Source organism: Schistocerca gregaria, chromosome 1 (genome assembly GCF_023897955.1).
Source record: "Schistocerca gregaria isolate iqSchGreg1 chromosome 1, iqSchGreg1.2, whole genome shotgun sequence".
NCBI classification, from domain to species: Eukaryota; Metazoa; Arthropoda; class Insecta; order Orthoptera; family Acrididae; genus Schistocerca; species Schistocerca gregaria.
The window spans coordinates 1,198,274,439-1,198,291,692 of NC_064920.1; the positions used below are offsets into that span (position 1 = coordinate 1,198,274,439).

General features: G+C 42.9%; 1 protein-coding gene across 1 annotated transcript in view; it reads right to left on the minus strand.

Annotated features, from left to right (window-relative positions):
- LOC126284727 (chondroitin sulfate N-acetylgalactosaminyltransferase 1) overlaps positions 1 to 17,254 on the minus strand; it is a 492,417-nt gene that overhangs the window by 127,605 nt on the left and 347,558 nt on the right. Inside the window, exon 4 of the mRNA XM_049983864.1 lies at positions 15,132 to 15,251. Within this exon, the coding sequence (XP_049839821.1) occupies positions 15,132 to 15,251 (120 nt within the window). The remainder of the gene's footprint in view (positions 1 to 15,131; positions 15,252 to 17,254) is intronic.

Genomic DNA, 17,254 nt, shown 5'->3' on the forward strand with positions numbered 1-17,254 from the left:
TTTATTACAGTTTCTTTCGTCATCCTTTTATCCGGTGTTCTGTTTTTTGTCCTAAGAATGTAACTGAATCTGTTCAACTGACAGTTCTGTTTATAAATTTTACTATGACTAGATAACAACTTATCCAAGGTTCAAATGGCTCTGAGCACTATGCGACTTAACTTCTGAGGTCACCAGTCGCCTAGAACTAATTAAACCTAACTAACCTAAGGACATAACACACATTCATGCCCGAGGCAGGATTCGAACCTGCGACTGTAGCGCCTAGAACCGCTCGGCCACCCCGGCCGGCATGTTACTGGTAGCCAATGGCTCACGAAAGAGATAACGCCAAGAATGACGAAAGTTGTGCTACGTAATTAAACAACTATAGACAAAAGATAAGTTTTTGCTTCATAGAAAATCATTAACAGAATTTCATAAGGTACGATATAAGGTCTGCTAATGTTCTTAATACACATTTGAAGCACAACGAGCATAATCAGTTCCATTTCTAACCATACAAGTGTCACAGAAGTGTACAATAGGCAAACAGAAGAAACTGTAGGCAATGCACTTAAGGCATACTCGCGTACGCAGGTATCAAAAATTTGTTCTATCGTATGCATTTCGTTTTACTTGGCTATTTTCGTCTGTTTCCTGCTAACATCGGAAAGTGTTGTCATGCAACACGAAGTAACTCATAAGGTTAATTAGAGAAACGTGAAGAAAATATATGAGTCGCAGTGCCACAGTTTTACATCTGTAACTGGCAGTGCGGCAACTGAAAGTGAAAAGTACCCAAAATAAGTTCCAAAGACAAGAAGATAAATGTGCTTACTGTCGACACTCTGGAAAAAAGTGAAAAACAAAAAAAATTGCAACCACTGAAGATGTTTTAATCTGGTTACACGAAATGATCATGGTTAAATAAATGCGCTATTGTAGTAACTGTATAGCTTGGTTTAAAGTATCTCAAGTGGTTATGCACTAAGTAAAATAACGGAAACAAGACTGAAGAAAAATTAAGAGATGTTCATATCATTTGTCGAACTGGAAAAGGCATTGGACAATGCCAGATAGTCCAACCTGTTTGACATTCTGAGAAAAATAAGGTTAAGTGTAGGGAACGATAGTTTTATGCAATATGTACAAGAACCAAGAGGGAACAATAACACAGGAAGACCAAGGACGACGTGCTTAGATTAAAAAAGTGTGTAAGAAAGGAGTGTAGATATTCGCCCCTAATGTTCGATTTATGCATCGAAGAAGCAATGAAAGAAATGGAAGGAAAGTTCAAGAGTGGGATTAAAATTCAAGGTGAAACAGTGGAAGTGATAAAATTTGCTGATGACATTTTTATCCTTAGTGAAAGTGAAGAAGAACTGCAGGACCTGTTGAATGAAAGAAAAAAAACTACACTATAATGAGGACAGAATGTGGACTGAGAGTACATAGAAGATGAAAGTAATGAGAAATAGCAGAAATGAGAACAGCGAAAAACTTATTAGAATTGGGGATCACGAGTTAAAGAAATTTTGCTACCTAGGCAGCAAGATAACCCATGATGGACCGAGCATGGATGCAGTGGCAAAAAAACACATTCGAGGCCAAGAAAAGTCTGCGAATACCAAACATAGACCTTAATTTGAAGAAGAAATGTCTGAGAGTATACTTCTGGAGCGCAGAATTGTATGGTAGCGGAACAATGACCATGTGAAAAGAAAGACGGAAGAACATTTGAGTTGTGTTGTTACAGAAGAATGTTGAAAATTGGATGGACTGATAAGAGAAAAAATGAAGAGCTTCTACGTAGAATTGGCGAGGAAAGGAGTGTGTGGAAAACACTGACAAGAAGAAGGTCAAGATGATAAGGCATCTGTTAAGACATCAGCGAATAACTTCCATGTTGCTAGCGTGAGCTGTAGTTGGTAATAACGGTAGAGGAACATACAAAGGTCGCAATACATCCAGCACATAATTTAGAGCTCAGGTTGCGATTGCTACTCTGAGATGAAAGGTCAGAAGACAGGTGACTAAAAATAAATAAATAAATATTTAGATATATGTATTGGAGAGAATGTTGTGGCTCTCTTCAGATATATGACGCCACCTTCTATTCTTCAGTATTCTGCGCAAGTATTTTCACGTCTGCATACCAACTGCGACCTACATCACCCCTATAATTTTTAACCCCATTCTATTCCCCAGTTCTCCCACTACCGAATAAATTTGGAAATGGCGTCTTTGTATTGAAATGCAGTCGACTTGTTTCTGCTTGTTCTGTTACGATTGACTGAGACAACCTTCACGCTATTCCGCTCACGTCACGTTTGTTACCCTTATAGCTATCTCATTAACGAAGTTAACATTACTGAAAGAGCCCAACAAATAAAATTATTGCTGTTCTGCGCAACGGATAGCTAGAACGAATCATGTCTAGGAAAGGCATGGGAGCGGAGACAGGGAGACGGTGACATAAGGGATGATATGCCTAACTTAAGTTCATTACGCCATTCATTAAACTTGAAATGTTGGGACTCGTAGTAGGTTAAAACGCTACCCTGTCAGACGCAAAGATTAATCTGGTAAGATATAAGAAGAATCACCACTCACAACTTAGTACACAGACTATGAAGAAGAAAATGGTTCAAATGGCTCTGAGCACTATGGGACTTAACATCTATGGTCATTAGTCCCCTAGAACATAGAACTACTTAAACCTAACTAACCTAAGGACATCACACAACACCCTGTCATCACGAGGACTATGAAGGAAACATGGCCTAAATTGCAATAAGGTAGCTCATTATAATTTAACTTTTTGGCGAATAGCACACACATGGTTTCTTCTCTGAAAAAAAAAGCATACCACTCAGAAGTACATTCAAACACACGAAATTAACGCAAAAAGGCAATAAAAGTGAAGGGTCACGAAACATTTGATTTCTACCGCAACTGATCTGTAGGTATCAATCACAATCTCTAGTTAAACAACGTAACTACAATACTTCTGTCAACACTAAAAGAGGACTGTTTCTCTCCGTTAAATGGCGAGAAGTAGCTCCTGTTAGGAAGTGCCCTGCCAGCCGCACCCCTTTGATGTTCTGGCACTGGCCAACTCTCTGGTCCCTGTGGATCCCATCTACAAGGTTAAGTGGATACTGCTAGCCCACTGCTCTACTAACTCCGGATGTTCAGGAGGAATATTTGAAACATACTCACTGTGACGTCCACTCATTCGCAGATGTTTATAGGAGAGAATAGAAAACCAACGAGATTTGCGTGGGTGAATAAATAAACAAATCAGCTCGTCCCTTTCCGTGTGAAGCGAAATGAAAACTGTTGGCATGCTAGCACTTTGATGAAACTCATTGAATTGACTCATTTCAAACCATTCTGTGATGTCTGAGGCTATGACCAATCTATGTAGCCCTTGATTAGTCAAGCTCTGCCACAAAATCTGCTCAGCACATCTTTATTACACTACATAAATACTTGTTCCATGGATCATGAATAGGGCATTTCGTAATGATATGGAACGTGTTAGTTTAACATAAGTTTTCATTGCCCAATTTTTTTTAGTTACTAGTTCATACCTAAAAATTCATCTATCGAATAGAAGCAGTCGTTATTCGCAAATGCTTTTAATTTTGTTTTTAAATGTTGGTTGGTTCTGTCAGACTTTTAATGCTATTTGGCAAATGACTAAAGGTTTTAATGGCAGCATAATTCACCCCTTTCTGTGCCAAAGTCAGGTTTAACCCAGAATAGTGAAAATCTTCCTGTCTTTTAGTATTGTAGCTATTCACTTCGCTGTAGTTGGGTTATTAATAACAAATTTCATAAGTAAGTAGATGTACTGCGGAGGTGCTCTGACTATCGCAAGTTCCTTAAATAAATACCTGGAAGGTGATCTCGGGTGGACTCCAGCTGTTATTCACATTACACATCATTGTGCATTGTATACTTTTATTTTAATGATGAATTACCCCAAATCATTATGCCATATGAAAGCAATGAATGAAAATTGGAATAATAGGGTAATTTACTGATACTTTTATCAACAAAATTTGCAATAATTCTGATAGCATAAGTAGCTGAAGCTAACCGTTTCAGGAGATCATCAATGTGTTTCTTCCAATTCAATTTCTCATCAATGCACACACCCACAAATTTTGAATATTCTGCCTTAGCAACAGATTTCTGTTCAAAGTCTATATTTATCAATGGTGTTATGCCATTTACTGTACAGAACTGTATTTACTGTGTTTTCTCGAAATTTAGTGAGAGTCCATTTGCAGAGAACTATTTGATAATTTTCTTAAAGATATTATTTACAATTTCCTCAGCTAATTCTTGTTTTTTGGATGTGATTACTGTACTTGTATCATCAGCAAAAAGAACTAGCTTTGCATCTTCATAAATATAGTTATCTGATCCACCAATTTAATTTTCAACATTCTTCTGTAATTACACATTTCAAAAGTCAGAATTCTATTAACGAGGAAATACATGAAATAAAAAGAAACACATTTCAGAATTTCTTAAATACTCTGATTGATCACTTTCGAACTCTGTGTCATTGAAAACCAAATCACTAACAAAGCCGCCTTAGAAAGTTCTCTTCTCCAATTTGTTTCATACTTATGGGATTTGAAGTATAGCGCTTAGGGTCAGTTTCCCAAAGCATTACGGCATAATTCTCGAAAAAGGTTAGAAAAATGATGTTTCAAAGTTAGATTTCTGAAATCTATTAAGTATAAAACATTTCACATCAGTGAACACTGATTTCTGTGCGTGGACCTCGGCAGCAGGCACAGAGTTCATGCACCCAGATGACTGGGTATGAAGTCTGGAATCTGTACGACAGTACCGCTGAGTGGCGGCAGGAGGCGTTCTCAAATGAATCACGTTTTTTGCTCCATTGGACAGACGGCTGTTGGTAAGTACACTGTGAAACGTCTGGAAGCGAACACGCTGCAATCAGTAGGGAGTGTTATGGCTTGGAGAATGTTTTCGTGGCATTAAGTAGAGGATGGAATTCTGGAACGCACTGTCGACCATCATAAGTATGTATGTACGAGTATCCTTGGGAAACTTGTCCATCACTTGATGCACTTTATTTTTCCTCGGTACGATGGCATCTACCAGCAGGACAATGCAACGTGTCACACAGCTGGCATCGTATTGTCGAGGAGGACGAGGGAGAGTGTACAGTAGTCGCCTGGCCAACAAAAGCCCTGGATGTAAACCAACGGCACTGGAACTGGCATGGCTCCACATCCATGTTGGTATCTTCTAGATGCTCACTATCTTCCTCCAGGTGTCGCCCTGCGAAAGGTGGTTATTCATGGTTTTGGCAGATGATCACATTAATGTGACTGGACAGTGTACTATGTGTTTGTATGGCGTCCGTTAGGCTGGACACATCCAAGAGAAGAGTCACCACTTGTTTGGTACATCACAGTAAATATCAATGTTTAGGCGGAAATACCGACGTCAGCAGCAACTAAGCATTGAAATAATTCGATGGCGAAAGATAAAAATTTGTACCGGACCTGGACTCCAACCCGGATTTCCTGCTTGTCGGAAGCGATCACCTTACACTCTTCGGCGGGAGTCATTAATTCTGTGAGCATGATGTTGTGACTACGCGACATGTGGAAGTTGAACCGGACCTGGAGGCGTGCTCGGATAACCGAAGTAGTTGGCGACGAGCGGGAAATTCGGGTTCGAGTCCCGGTCTGGCGCAAATTTTGGCGTGTCGCAAACAGCTAATGTCAATGAATATTCGTTACAAGAGAGGATTTTTATTTACAAACTTATATGTTATTTAGTAAAAATGTGTTATTACTTACTAGCGTTATTTAACGGAGTACTATTTCTTATAATGTGAAATCTGTACAAGATCACAATACATGCATATTTTAATACAAAAAGGTTAACAATTTGTAAGCTGTGTCGTTCTACGTCATTATGGTGTGCTGTACTGGTGGCAAATAGAACATATAAATAGCTAAGTAACTCTTCCGCAGACTGAAAAATTCCTATTTTCACGGTACAGTGAGAAAAGTTACTCGGTATTCGGCCGTCTTTTCGCAGCATTGGCGCCGTTGGGAAAGGATTGGTAGGTCGAGCTTAAGCTCTGGCGTTGTTTCAGATCACACAGTTTCTACCTCCCTCCTAATTGATTTTGATGCTGCTTTTAAAGTTCTGTGGCTTTTTGTATCAAAGAGTGAAAGAGTTTAGTGTGATGACTGTCAGCAGGAGATTTATTTTGCGTCCATTTCAGTTAGAGAAATATTCCTCCGTGGCGTAGCGTTTCTTGTCCTTTCGTTGAAAAGAGTATTTGTCAAACCACGACTCAGAATTAATCTCTTCCTTTTACTGGATAGATTAACGTTCGACACTTTGCTGTTACTATTTTCACGTCTAAATACAACGGCTTTCCCGTAGCAAAGTCTGTAACGTGACTCCATACACAGAAACTGTTACATAAACGTAGACATGAATAATCTGGTTATATACATACAGATCTGAGAGCAAGTTTCTTTTTCTATATGCTTCCACGTAATTAATTCTATACGTGTTCACGGGAAGTGTGTGTCGTTGCTAACTAATCATGAAACTTGTCACTACGTTACGCTGGTTTTATTTAAAACAATTTATGACACTGACAAGGAAATGGGCAATTGGCAGTCTGTATAATAAATATCCATCTGAAATCCCCAAGCCGTTAATGGAGGCGCTACTCTAAGAAATGTTGAGGAATTTAACTGAAATCAAATATCGACTATTCACCGTAGTGGATGACCGAAACGCAGCTCATATGATTACTAATTATATGCAAAATAGCCTCTGGCTGTTGGTTTGATAACTTTTTTAGGGTTTAGTACCTCAGTCTGTAAAAACGGTACTCTGACAGGATCGCTCGGTTGTCGATCTACCGGGTGTGTGTGTGTGTGTGTCTGTATGTGTCCGACTGTTGACAACAATTTTTCTCAGGAACGTGTAGAATTGTCAAGCTCAAATTAATGTCACATATTAAGATATATGTTCTCTCAACGGTGTAAAAATTTTAAGTTTCTATCTTAGTTCAATCAAGACACTACTATTTATGACACGTATTTTGATACTCGAAAACTCACTCATCAAAATGTATAGGGTGCTTCCCATTGACCTGGAAACATGGAAACTGGGAGGAAGCAAAGTTTTTTAGTATAAATGGAGGGAAAATTCCGAAAATTGTTAATTTGTAATTATTAAACACGCAAAATTTTTGGGCAATTTTCTTAATCGTCCGTCTTTCTGTCCGTCTGTTGATGACAGTATTCCTAAGGAATTGGTAGACGTGTCATATTTGTGTCACGTATTTAGGTCTATGGTTCCCCGGCGGTGTAAAAAATTTAAGCTTATAAGTCAATGCGATGAGGAGGTGCGGTCATTTATGTCACACATTTGAAACTCACAAACTCACTCATCAAAACCAACAGAGTACTTCCCGTTGACTTATAATCATGAAATTCAGCAAGAAGCAAGGTTTCACAGTACAAGTAAAGCGAAACAATGTGGAACTTTTGAAACTGTAATTGTATCACACAGAAATAGCTTTGTGCAATTTGAACATTGATTGCAATCATCATGCTAAAAAGCGTAATAGACGAACATCACTGCATGCAAGCTTAAAATGCAAGCTGCAGTCATGTTTTAGGAAGTTAATAAAAATGTTTTATTAACTCTTCTCTCTTCACATATATAAACTGAAGTCCTCTGCTCGCTACATTTTGTATGTAAGGACTAGTCTGAGTTACTATTGTAGCTTGGTTTGTTTGTGGGGCGCAAAAAAAAAAAAAAGAACAACTGGAGTCATACGCGGCCAAGTCCACACTATAGAACGCAAAGACAGAAGAGTTACAAAACCTACACGTCAATCCCTACTGACATAAGAGAAGACATTTAATTCTGCAGGCTTTCGTGGCCGTTATCACTGAAGTTAAAATCTTCTTGGTTATTAGGTCGCGTCATATTTCTACTAAAATGATCGACGTTCCGACCCCTTTGCTGGCATTTTCCTCAGGATCTCCTGGTGTCCAGTACTGCTAGAACACTGTCAGGGACGAGTGTCGCGTGCTCTTACAAAGGGGAGTTTTCTCGCGTTTGTGCTAGAGAAGTGATAGTATAGGTTAAAATTCATATGGCTACCATTGGTGGGCCATAGTCGTAGGCTAATATTCCCGCTTTGATGCAAAAGAAGGGGCGTTGTTGGCTATCTCCTGTGGATACCATTGGCGGTCCATCGTCATTGGATAGAAAGGCACTATTCCACACTTATGCTGGAGAAGGGTTATTGGTTGAAATTCCTGCTTCTGCTACTGGTAGGCAGTCATCATTGGCTAGATTCGAAACGGATAGAGCAAGAGAGGGGGGAATGTGGTGACTTGCAGCGCGTTGTCTATGCCGCTCGCACAGCGCGGCCGCATATTTACTTCCTTGTTGGCGGGGAGCCACGATGCCGGAAGCCTACAGCCGTCCTCTCTATTGAAACTGAATGCATTCTTGGACATTTCAACCGCTTCTCGAATATTCTTTCTATAAACCTTTGTATCCATAGGCAATACACGTACTTTATTAAAATCGGTGTCAGAGCCACAGTACTCATGATGTTCCGCTACTGCCGATTTTAGGCTTTGTTTTAGTCCCATGTGCCTTTCTTGTTCCTCAATGCGTTCCTTAACAGTTACGCCTACTTCGCCTATTTCCGTAAAGAGAGGACCATTGGCGATGCCAAAGGGACATCACCTCCCGACAGACGGCAATACAGAGGTCATCGGAGGGAATATAGCAACTCGCGGGCTGAGCTACGAGGACTATAGCCTTGGCAACAACATCTGCAGCCTCGTTTCCTGGTAGACCGACATGACCAGGAACCCACAGAAACACCATAGTGGTTCCACTAAGCTTGAGCAAGTGACAGTTTTTCTGGACCCCCTGCACTAAGGGATGGGTGGTGTACAGCACCTATAGATTTTTGAAGGGTGCTGAGTAAGTCTTAGCAGTGGACACAATTGAAAACGCTATGTCGCCGGATGTACATCGTGGCCTGATACAAGGCGAGGGGCTCGGCTGTAAATGCGTAGCAGTGGGCTGGAAGCCGATATCGAAAGACACGGGTGCCAATGACGAAGGCACACCTGACCCCACGCTCAATCCGAGAGCCATCAGTGTATACAAAGGTACTATCGCGAAATTCCATGCGAAGGTCGTGAAACTAAAGGCGATAGACCGAGGATGCACTAGTGTCCTTAGGAAGCGAATGAAGGCCAAAGTTAACATTGGCGCTTAACGAAGCCAAGGTGGTGAAGCGTTCACACCCACCGGGAAAGTTGCAAGTAGTGCGAAACTAAGCCACCATAGTAAGTGCCGAAAGCGGACTCCAGGAGGTACCAGAGAAGAGGGAAGCGCGCCATACTGGCGATCAAAGGAGTCATCGAAGGAGGAGGCATAGGATAGATGGCCACGCACGGCAGACAAACGGCATGCATACCTGCTGAGGAGAAAGTCACGGCGGTAGGACATTGGTAGTTCAACAGCTTCAGCGTATAGACTCTCAACCGGGTTAGTGTAAAAGGCGCCCTTGGCCAAACGGTGGATAGTGTTGAGACGACGTAAGAGGGATGGACGTGCAGATGCATAAACAAAGCACCGATAATCGAATTTCGAATGGACACGGGACCAGTGCAAACGGTGTGGCCGAGCGGTTCTAGGCGCTTCGGTCCGGAACCGCGCGACCGCTAGGGTCGCAGGTTCGAATCGTGCCTCGGGCATGGATGTGTGTGATGTCCTTACGTTAGTTCTAAGTTCGATGGGACTGATGACCTCAGATATTACGTCCCACAGTGCTCAGAGTCATTTGAGCCATTATTTTGAGGAATCGAGTACAGCACGCTGCCAGGTAAGACACATGGGAGGACCAAGAGAGTTTCCCATCGAGCATGAGCCTCAGGAATTTCGTAGTTTCAACGAATGGACGGGAAACAGACCCAAGATGTAAAGATGGTGGGAGAAACCATTTCCGCCGCCAGAAATTCATACAGACGGTTTTCTTAGTGGAAAAGCGAAAGCCATTGTCGATGCTCCAGGAGTAAAGACGATCAAGACATCGCTGAAGGGCCAGTCAGACAGGTCCGTGGAGGAGTGCAATTGATGGCAAAATAGTCAACAAAAAGTTAGCCGATGATGCCTGGGGGTGACAGGATATTGTAGGGTTACTGGCGATAGCAAACAGTACGACTCTCAGGACGGAACCCTGAGGTACACAGTTATCCTGTGGTGCCCGACAAGGCAGAACCCACATGCACCTCGAAAACTGGGTCTTTTAAAAATGCCCGAAGGAAACAGGACAGGCGCCCACGGGAGCTCCACGTGTAAAGAGTGCGGAGGATACCAGTTCTCTAGCAGGTGTCGTAGGCCTTCTCCAAATCGAAAAACACGTCCACCATCTGGGATTTCCGCAGAAAACCATTCATGCCATGGATGGGCAAAGTAACGAGATAGTCAACTGCAGAACGCCGCACTCGAAATCCACACTGTGCATTCGTAGTAAACTGCGAGACTCGAGGCACCATACCGGCCGGGCATGAGTCATACGTTCCATCACCTTGCAGACGCAGCTTGTAAGAGAGATGGGGTGGTACCTAGAAAGATGGTTTTTGTCCCTACCGGGCTTAGGTGCGGGTATGACGGTGGATTCACGCCAGCGTCCAGGAAATGTTCCCTCTGCCCAGATGCGATTGTACGTGTTAAGCAGAAAGTGCTTGCTCGCAAGAGAAAGGTGCTGCAACATCTGAATGTGGACGTCGTCTGACCCTGGGGCGGAAGATCAGGGTGAACTGGGAGCATGATCTAGCTCCCTCATAGTAAAGGCGGCATTGCAGCACTCACGATTCGGAGAAGGGTATCGTCCGAGACTCCTCCGCTCGTTTCGGATGGAGGAAGGCAGGGTGATAGGGGAAAGAGCTCTAAACTTCCGCAAAATGGCGGCCCAAGGTGCTGGAGATAGCAAGGGTTCACTATCACACCGTCAGCTACTGTCAGGCCGGAAAATGGGGTATGGATCTGGGTCCCAAGGAGCCGTCGGAGGTTGGCTCACACGACAGAGGACCTAGTAAATGAAATCCAGGTAGCTCTGTTACTATCCCGAAGAACGCGACGCTACTTTGCACGCATCTGTTTATAATGAATGAAGTTTTCCATCGCAGAATGTCAGTTAGAAACGCGGAGAGCACGTCTCCATGCGCGAATGGCGTCGCGGCGAGCCTCAGTCCGCCTAGGGACTGACACACAGGTAAATGGGAAGTGCGGGGAATGGAACGCTCTGCAGCAGTAAGGACAACATTTGTGGGATGTTCCACCTGGTCATCAGAGCAGGGGAAATCTTGGTCTTCGAAGGTCGCCAGGGAGGAGCAAAGCTGCCAGTCAGCCTTAGGAAGCTGCCATTTGGGCGTGCACACGGATGGGGTAGAGTCAGCAAACGGATAGCACACCTGAAATTGTCAGTCGAGTAGGTTTCAGAAAGAACGCACCACTCAAGACAAGGGTCAAGCTGGGCAGTGCACAAGGATAGGTCCAAATGGGAAAAGGTGTGCGTAGAGTTGGAAAGGAAAGTGGGTACCCCAGTGTTAAGGCAGAAGGGGTTACGTTGGTTAAGAAGTTCAGCCAAGAGGGCACCTCTCTGTCAGGTCCTGGGAGAACCCCAAAGGGGATGATGCTCATTAAAGTCACCGAGTAGCAAAAATGGGCAATGACGCCGAATGATGGAGGGACATAAATGGTACAGACGGAAAAAGTCAGATGGGGGAGGAAAAGGCGAACTGCAACAGCTTGAAGTCTGGTAGTCAGGCAGATGAGTTGACTGTGAACGTCATCCTGTATGAGCAGCATGACGCCTCCATGAGATGAAATGCCGACCTCAGGGGGAAGGTGGTAAGGGCGCAATTTCGTTTCCTGAAGGCAGAGTACAAGGGGACGCAGCAATGCTAAAAGCAGCCATAAATCCTCTTTGTGGGACCGAAGGCAGCGAACGTTCCAATGGAGGAGAGTCATGATGAGGGAGAGATGTAGGGGTGCCACTTCGGGGGCTGCCAAGTGACAGCCGGGAAAGAGTCGCTACTTCAGCCCACAGAAGCAGGAGGACCCTGCTCCATGGGACCCACAAAAGCATCGGCTTGCTGAAAAATAGTCGTTGGTGCGCACCGGTCGGCCGGGCTCAGGTATCACGTGGCGACACCATCGAAGAGGATCTTCGAGTTGGGGAAGGAGTAGATTGTTTTCCTTTGGTGGACTTCTTTGAGCCTACTAGAAGGTAGGTATTTTATTTAATTGCTCGACCATAGACACCAATAAATGTTTTGTAGTAATAAACGGCATTCTTACACGTACATCTACTATTGCACTCATCATTTAAAGTCGTTAAGAATAACACCTGCAGATTTTATTTAATTGCAATCTTTCATTTATAAAGTTCTATGTGTTGTTGTTGTTTTCACTCCTGAGCCTGGTTTGATGCAGCTCCCAGTACCTACTGCAACCTACATCCTTCTGAATGTGCTTAGTGTATTCCTCTCTTGGTCTCCCTCTACGATTTTTACCTTCCGCTCTGCCCTCGAATGCTAAATTTGTGATCCCTTGATGCCTCAGAACATGTCCTACCAACCGGTCCCTTCTTCTTGTCAAGTTGTGCCACAAACTCCTTTTCTCTCCAATTCTATTCAATACCTCCTCATTAGTTATGTGATGTACCCACCTAATCTTCAGCATTCTTCTGTAGTACCACATTTCGAAAGCTTCTATTCTCATCTTGTCCAAACTATTTATAGTCTATGTTTCACTTCCATACATGGCTACACTCCATACAAATACTTTCAGAAACGACTTCCTGACACTTAAATCTATACTCGATGTAACAAATTCCTCTTCTTCAGAAACGCTTTCGTTGCCATTGCCAGTCTACATTTTATATCTTCTCTACTTCGAGAATCATCAGTTATTTTGCTCCCCAAATAGCAAAACTCCTTTACTACTTTAGGTGTCTCATTTCCTAATCTATTTCCCTCAGCATCATCCGACTTAATTCGACTACATTCCATTATCCTCCTTTTGCTGTTGTTGATGTTCATCTCGTATCCTCCTTTCAAGACACTATCCATTCCGTTCAACTTCTCTTCCAAGTCCTTTGCTATCTCTGACAGAATTACAATGTCATCGGCGACCCTCAACATTTTTATTTCTTCTCCATGGATTTTAATACCTACTCCGAATTTTTCTTTTGTTTCGTTTACTGCTTGCTCAATATACAGATTGAATAACATCGGGGAGAGGCTACAACCCTGTCTCACTCCCTTCCCAACCACTGTTTCCCTTTCATGCCCCTCGACTCTTACAACTGCCATCTGGTTTCTGTAAAATTGTAAATAGCCTTCCGCTCCCTGTACTTTACCACTGCCACCTTAGAATTTGAAAGAGAGTATTCCAGTCAACATTGTCAAACGCTTTCACTAAGTCTACAAATGCTAGAAATGTATGGTCAGTATTGCCTCACGTGTTCCAACATTTCTGCGGAATCCAAACTTATCTTCGCCGAGGTCGGCTTCTACCAGTTTTTCCAGTCATCTGTAAATAATTCGCGTTAGTATTTTGCAGCTGTGACTTATTAAACTGATAGTTCGGTAATTTTCACATCTGTGAACACCTGCTTTCTTTGGGATTGGAATTATTATATTCTTCTTGAACTCTGAGGGTATTTCGCCTGTCTCATACATCTTGCTCACCAGATGGTAGAGTTTTGTCATGACTGTCTCTCCCAAGGCCGTCAGTAGTTCCAATGGAATGTTGTCTACTCCCGGGGCCTTCTTTCGACTCAGGTCTTTCAGTGCTCTGTCAAACTCTTCAGGCAGTATCCTCTCTCTCATTTCATCTTCATCTACATCCTCTTCCATTGCCATAATATTGTCCTCAAGTACACCGCCCTTGTATAGACGCTCTATATACTCCTTCCACATTTCCGCTTTTCCTTCTTTGCTTAGAACTGGGTTTCCATCTGAGCTCTTGATATTCATACAAGTGGATCTCTTTTCTCCAAAGGTCTCTTTAATTTTCGTGCAGGCAGTATATATCTTACCCCTAGTGAGATAAGTCTCTACATCCTTACATTTGTCCTCTAGCCATCCCTGCTTAGCCATTTTGCAGTTCCTGTCAATCTCATTTTTGAGACGTTAGTATTCATTTTTGCCTGATTCATTTACTGCGTTTTTATATTTTCTCCTTTCATCAATTAAATTCAATATTTCTTCTGTTACCCAAGGATTTCGACTAGCCCTCGTCTTTTTACCTACTTTATCCTCTGTTGCCTTCACTATTTCATCCCTCAGAGCTACCCATTCTTCTTCTACTGTATTTCTTTCCACCATTCCTGTCAATTGTTCCCTTATTCTCTCCCTGAAACTCTCTACAACCTCTGGTTTAGTCAGTTTATCCAAGTCCCACCTCCTTAAATTCCCACCTTTTTGCAGTTTCTTCAGTTTTAATCTACAGTTCATAATCAATAGATTGTGGTCAGGGTCCACATCTGCACCTGGAAATGTCTTACAATTTAAAACCTGGTTCCTAAATCTCTGTCTTACCACCATATAATCTATCTGATACCTTCTACGTTGTGACTATAAATGTCATATTAAAGCAACTTAATTCTACGACTGATGGCTGTTCTATCTAACCCAATATAACCACAGTGGTTGAGTGCACCCACCCCATGGAGGGCAACCTGACTTCAGTAGAACTTGCAAATAGCGAGGTATTGCCTGTTCAAGATAACAATCATAGGGCACCACCAAGTACACGGCACAAGGAAAATGACGTATCCATATTTTAAAAAAATCTCATTTCAGAATCAGTCAGTAATTGACAGTAGGTAACATTAATACGTCAAGTAACTATGAAAAGAGATAAAGTAATGGGCATCTTCTAAGGTGCGCACAGTCGATACTACACACGAGAAAGCAGGTGTCAGTACTGAGAAGTGAGCGCCAGCAGATTCGAAACTGTAGACACGAGAGCTGAGGCAGCGCAGCAGGTGGTGTGGTGGTGTTACTGACCGGTGAGGGCGAGCAGGCGGCGCCGCAGGTCTCGGATCTGCGCCGTGAGCCGCTCCACCTCGGCCCGCGTCTCCTCCTGCAGGCTCAGCTGCTGCTGCTGCTGCTGCGAGGCGGACGATCCTGCAACACGCAGACACGGTGGTACAGGCTGGGCCACACAGGCGCGGCTGCGAAAGCGGTTTCTAGCGTAGAGGTGACGTCGGTGCCAACTCGCTACGAAATGCGCAGGGCCTGGCAGGAGAACGGCGCCTGGCGCAAAGATTACTGTCTGGCTGTAAACATAGGGTACTGTAATGTTATGTATGTAAATAGTCGAATATATCCGATATTTCACTGAGTGACTAGTCACGGCTTTCAGTCATCACTTGTCGAGGACGTTGTTTCAGTGTGGAGCGACTTACGGGGAATTTATCACATCAACCTATCTGTAAGGTACGCAGATGCAAGACAAATTTATTTTAATCACAAGGAGGTTCAAATTCTGTAGTTAGTGACGAGCCGGAAGTTGTGATGTGTCAAGCCACAAAAGATATAAAATTTGAATCATAAAAGACATTTTTATTATTTTAAAGTGTACTCCAACTACATGGTGGGGCAATTAAAGATTGGTTCGGTGCGGGGGCAGCGGAGGGGTGAATTGGACTACGGTAGTCGTCGTGGGGTTTGTGGACTACTGCGGCTGCGGCGGGGATGGAGGCTCTCCGTCGTTTCTAGGCTCCCGGTCCACATGCAATACAGTATAAATAAGCATCCTGTCTGATGACCTGCATGCACTCATGTCGATTGTGCATTCCGAAGGATTTGGGTAATTCCAGCAGGACAATGCGACACCCCACACGTCCAGAATTGCTACAGAGTGGTTGAAAGAATACTGTTCTGAGTTTAAACACTTCTGCTGGCCACCAGACTCCCCAGACATGAACATTATTGAGCATATCTAGGATGCCTCGCAACGTGCTGTTCTGAAGAGATCTCCACCCTCTCGTAACCCTACGGATTTATGGGTAGCCATGCGGGATGGATAGTGTCAGTTCCCTCCAGCATTACTTCAGACATTAGTCGAGTTCATTCCACGTCGTGTTGCGGCATTTCCGCTTGCTCGCGGAGGCCTTACACGATGTTAGACAGATGCACTAGTTTCTTTGGCTCTTCAGTGTAAAACAGAGAAAAAAATTTCACTTAACAAGTGTTTCGTTATAAGAAATACAAAATGAGTAAACATTTAGTTATCAGTTCAAAACAGGAAATTAGTCTGAATACAAAATAAGTGAAAGAAATCGACAAAGATGAAATATGTGAGAATAAAATTTAAAGAACAACGCCTAGCTGGCTCCAACCACAGGCAGTGACATTAAGGCTGAGTAGAAGCAGTTCAGATGGCGCTGATGAGTTACAAACCGGTTTGAAACCAAACATACAGGAATACCTGTAACGCAATGTACATAGCTTGATTTTAAATTGAGGTTACCGAGACTAGTGCCATAGAAATGTGTATAAATTTGAACGAGAAATGGCTTCAATCAAAATAGTAAACTTGAACTTCTATTTATGCTTACACAGTAGATAACAGAAGCAAATCATATAATATTCATAAATTATGGACAAGGCTCAAAACCAATAGACGTAAGTAAAAGTAAGTAAACTATTTGACCAATGTACAACCCTAATCCGGAAAGTAAGGTTACAAGGATTTTCTGAAATACGAAAAATGAATTTATTTTAATCAAAATTTACACGCGTTGTAATACAGGTCTTATATTATTTTTCACATAATCACCGTTTACCTGAATACATTTTGTTATTCGTGGGATGAGTTTTTTGATTTTGTCATAGACGTCTCCAGCCGCCTTTTTCAGCCAGTTCTTCACTTCGATTTTCACCCCGTCGTCGTCGGAAAAGCGTCTTCCACGAAGGTATTCCTTCAATTTAGTGAACAGATGATAGTCACAAGTGCGAGATCGTGGCTGTGAGAGGGGTGGCTTAAAACATCCCAACCAAACGAACAAGTATTCTGTTGCATGAGCGGTGTGCAGACGCGCGTTGTCATGGAGACAAACTCCCGTTGCCGGCATCGCGCTACATTTGTCTTGCATGTCTCTCCGGAGTTTCTTTATGGTCTTGCA